Genomic DNA, 4099 nt, shown 5'->3' on the forward strand with positions numbered 1-4099 from the left:
TTATGCCACCGGCCGGCCGTCTTGCGTCTCCATGTCGAGGGGAGCCGAGGTGTAGTTCTCAACCCGCAGCAGATGGACGATGACGCGGAAGGTGGCGCCGCGCAGGCAGCGCGCCGGCTGCCGTGCCGAGATCGTGACGCCGTCGGGAGCGCGCGACGTGAAGGTCAGCCAGACCACCTTCGGGATCCTGCTCGGGTTGGCCGTCCACGCCTAGAGGCCAATGTCGCGTGTGTCCGACATGGAGATGGAGTGCTCGTCCATGACGTCCAGCACGCAGCTGCGGCCGATGACGCGCTCGACGATGGAATGCGTCCAGACGTAGGCGGGCACGCCATCAAGGATTAGACGCGCACGGAAGGGCATGGCCGCGTCGAGCGTGTGCGCCAGCGGCCGCCACGGCTTGATGAAGACGCGCGTGCCATCGCCCATACAGAGCCGGCCCCTGTCCAGCACGGCCGTGCAGAGCTCTTTGCTCTCAAACTTGAGGAGGAACTCCTCCAGGTAGTGGCTGCTGACGGCGACATCGCCCCACCGCAGACGAAGGCGGTCACGCAGGAGGCGTTCCACCACAGCCGGGGCCCAGGCGATGGCGGCCGTCTCCTCCCAGGTGCGCCGGTCACGGTCGATGTCGAAGGTGGCCGCGATGATGCAGGTGTCCTCCTCCGGCCTGGACTCCGGCGCGCCAAGACCGTGCTGAGCCATGTCAAGCGGTGGCGAAGCGGGAGGATGGCAATCCCGGCCGGGGGCGACCACGTCAGCCCAGGAGCGGCCCGAGCAAGGACTGCGGGAAGGCGTAGGGCGGGGCGGAGGCGAAGGGGGCGGCTCGTCGCGTGCAGTGCAGAAGCGAGCGCGGTGGCCCGAGCGGTCGCAGGCAAGACAGCGCAAGGGCTCGCGATAGGAGCGGGCGCGGTGGTGCTTGCTGAGACAGCGCAAACACCTCCCCCGCGTCCTCCTTAAGAACAGCAGCCTCCTCTCCTCGGCCAGGCTGTCGCCGAGCCCGGCCGGACGCCCGTCGCGTCGGCATAAAGAAGCGTCCCGTCGCGGACGGCGCCTCGAGACCACCTCGTCCAGGCCACAGCGCGCCCATCCTCCTCTGACGCAGGAACAGGCTCGACTTGAATGCCAACGCCATGAATGCCCCCAGCAGACGCAACCACCATGGAGCGGAGCCGGGGCGCCCTGAATGCTACTACAGGCTCAGGGAAGCCCGAGACCTCCGCCGAGGCGCGCACGCAAACAGGTGAGGTAGGGCGCAGCAGCGACCCCGAGGCCGGCAGGTCGGAGGCGATTTGGATCTGGCTCACGGGATGTCGACGAGGCTCGACGCAGCAATGATGGATCCCTGGCGCTGGGAGAGGAACCAAGGGGCATGCGGCGCGAGGACGGTAGGCCGGAAGGGGGCGGGGGCAGGCAGGCCGGCGGCAGTGGCAGCGGCAGCGGGGGCGGCGGCGCCGAGCGCGTCGCAGGGGCATAATTCCGTTGTGCGAACACCTCATTGTACCTCCATAAATTGGAAATTTCTCTCGTAAAAAAAGAAGAAGAAAATGGCGTGAGAAAACATAGGAGGAGAGAAGTGGATGGGGATGGGGATGAGCAAGAGGGATGTGTTGACCGTGAAACCGCGTGCGCGTGGTTTTCTCACCCAGTCACTGCTGCTCGTGGATCCCATCACGTGCATGCGTGTGCATCTCATCACGTGCAGGCTACAGTACAATACAAAGGAACGGTGGGACCCAGGCGAGAACAAAACAAACACGTTCCGGTGGACGTCCCGGGCCCGTTCTTCACTCGGAGAGGGAGGAGGGTTGACCTCTGACTGGCTTGCACCATTGCTCCGCTCATCTTCACTCCAAAGATTCCGTCTCCTTTCTTCTCATTCTTTCATTTTCACTACGTACCTTTTTCGCTGGCTCCTCCGTCCGTCCGTCCACAACACCGCAACTGGGCAAGCCACTCCTGCCGTCCTGATTGCCGTATAAATAAGCTCCCCTCCCACCCTCAGCTCAACCACCGGCTCCCATCTTCATCCACACCTCACCTCAGCTCACCTGCTCCCCTCCCTCCGCCTGCCTTCTCCCACCACCTCCATATCTCTCTCTCCAATCCATTCCTCACCTCAACAATGAAGGGCAGGAGGCAGAGCATGGTGCCGGACGGGGGCTGCAGCGCCAGCAAGATGGAGCGCAAGGACGTGGAGAAGAATCGCAGGCTGCACATGAAGGGCCTCTGCCTCAAGCTCTCCTCCCTCGTCCCGCCCTCCTCCGCCCACTATTCTTCTACTTCTTCCTCGCCGCCGTCCAGCAACAAGGTACGCGCGTAAAAAACTATTCATCTCCCTCTGTCCCAAAATAAGTGTCTCAAGCATCATTCTTCTCTTCTCTTTTGCTCTCCTCTTCTGTTGATTCGCCATCAAAAGGCGCTTCTTGGCCGATTCATTAGCCCAACTCACGCCGCTGTCAGGACAAAAAAGCTGATTAACCACACTGTTACACAGCAGTAACACACAGTGGAGAATAATACAGTATTTATACGAGTACCAAAAAACCTCACTGTTACCCATAACTGTACACACATACGTGTTTTGCTGAAGAAAAGAAAAGAAAACATGAATAGTATGTGTTTTGCTGAAGAAAAGAAAAGAAAATAAAACATGAATAGTATGTGTTTTGCTGAAGAAAAGAAAAGAAAAGAAAACATCAAGTACGTGTGTGATGTAGCAGAGCACCTACTTGTGTGGTCCACTGAATTATGTCTCAACTTGGTTGGTGGTCAGTCACCACCTTCACAAGAAAAGAAAAAGTGCTCCACCACAATATCACATCATCATGCATTTCGGCACGTGCCACATTCGGTGCCATCCAAAGCGATCGGTGTGGTAGGAGTACCACTTACTCATTTGCTACCCGTCCATCGGATAAGCCATCCCCAATAATTACTTTGTGCTCAATTTTTTCTTTCACTTTGTGGTCAAGAAAATTTACTAAAACGTTTGGCCAGTCAATCAATCCATCCCCAATAATTAACCCCTTGAGCCACCAACCCAAGACTGGAGATCACTCTCCTGATTCGATTCACGTGCCTCTGCCATACAAAATCTGAATACGTCCATTTTTTATTGCGAGTGCATGAGGATGCCAATGATCAGTGGATCAGTTAGTTTACTAGCCATTGCCAGCAGGATCAATTGATCAGCTGATCTGACTTGATCGTGCCGTGTTTGCAGGACGCGGCGACGCAGCTGGACCAGCTGGACAGCGCCGCGGCGTACATCAAGCAGCTCCGGGGCCGGATCGACGACCTCAAGCGCCGCAAGCAGGCCGCCCTCTCCGGCGGCACGGCCGGCTGCTCCTCCTCCGTCTCCGCCGGCGACTACAAGTCACAGACGGCCTCGCTGCCGGTGATCGAGGTTCGGCACCAGGATGGGACGCTCGACGTGGCGCTGGCGAGCGAATCCGGGCGGCCGTTCCGGCTGCACGAGGTGATCGCCGTGCTGGAGCAGGAGGGCGCCGAGGTGGTCAGCGCCAGCTTCTCGGTCGTCGGCGACAAGATCTTCTACACGGTCCACTCCCAGGCGATGTGCCCCCGCATCGGCCTCGAGCCCGGCAGGGTCGCCCACCGGCTCCGGGGCCTCGCCGCAGCCGCAGCCGCCACCGTCTCGTCGTCGGTCCTCCTGACATGATCTCTTTCTCTCTTTCTTTCTTGTTTTTGCCATGGTGACAGACCAGCCGGCCTATTTTTTTTCATCAATCGCAGCAGCTTAGCTTAGCTTAGTACTGCTCTACTCTGCTCGTCACTGAGCTTCAGCTTTGTCTGAAATCTAGTACTAGCGTAGTCATGTGTACCTGCATATCGCCTCCTTTCTGAAGATGTGAGACATTTTAGCATTCAGAATGTTGGATTTCTTTCTACTAAAAGGCTTGAGACATGGGGGAGCATTAGGCTGTGTTTGGTTGAGCCGAAAATTCTAGAAAAAAGCTGCTGTGAGCCGCGAACGTAGATTAAAATCACGGCCCAAACGGCCGCTTTCGCGGCGTGATCGCTGATTTGAAATGACCACGCGATCTGCATAACGGGTTGGGATCACGGTCGTTACCGTCAC

The 4099-nt window shown here is 58.2% G+C and overlaps 1 protein-coding gene and 1 pseudogene across 1 annotated transcript; one reads left to right on the forward strand and one right to left on the reverse strand.

Annotated features, from left to right (window-relative positions):
- On the reverse strand, positions 1 to 702 carry LOC147977512 (uncharacterized; annotated as a pseudogene).
- Positions 703 to 1983: 1281 nt separating this feature from the next.
- On the forward strand, positions 1984 to 3891 carry LOC125542222 (transcription factor bHLH168-like). The gene is made up of 2 exons (XM_048705177.2): positions 1984 to 2308; positions 3224 to 3891. Exons 1-2 carry the CDS (start codon positions 2123 to 2125, stop codon positions 3677 to 3679), a joined length of 642 nt encoding a protein of 213 aa, XP_048561134.1. The 5' UTR covers positions 1984 to 2122; the 3' UTR covers positions 3680 to 3891.
- Positions 3892 to 4099: the final 208 nt, after the last annotated feature.

This window comes from Triticum urartu, chromosome 3A, assembly GCF_056163025.1.
Source record: "Triticum urartu cultivar PI428250 chromosome 3A, HENAU_Tu73, whole genome shotgun sequence".
NCBI lineage: Eukaryota > Viridiplantae > Streptophyta > Magnoliopsida > Poales > Poaceae > Triticum > Triticum urartu.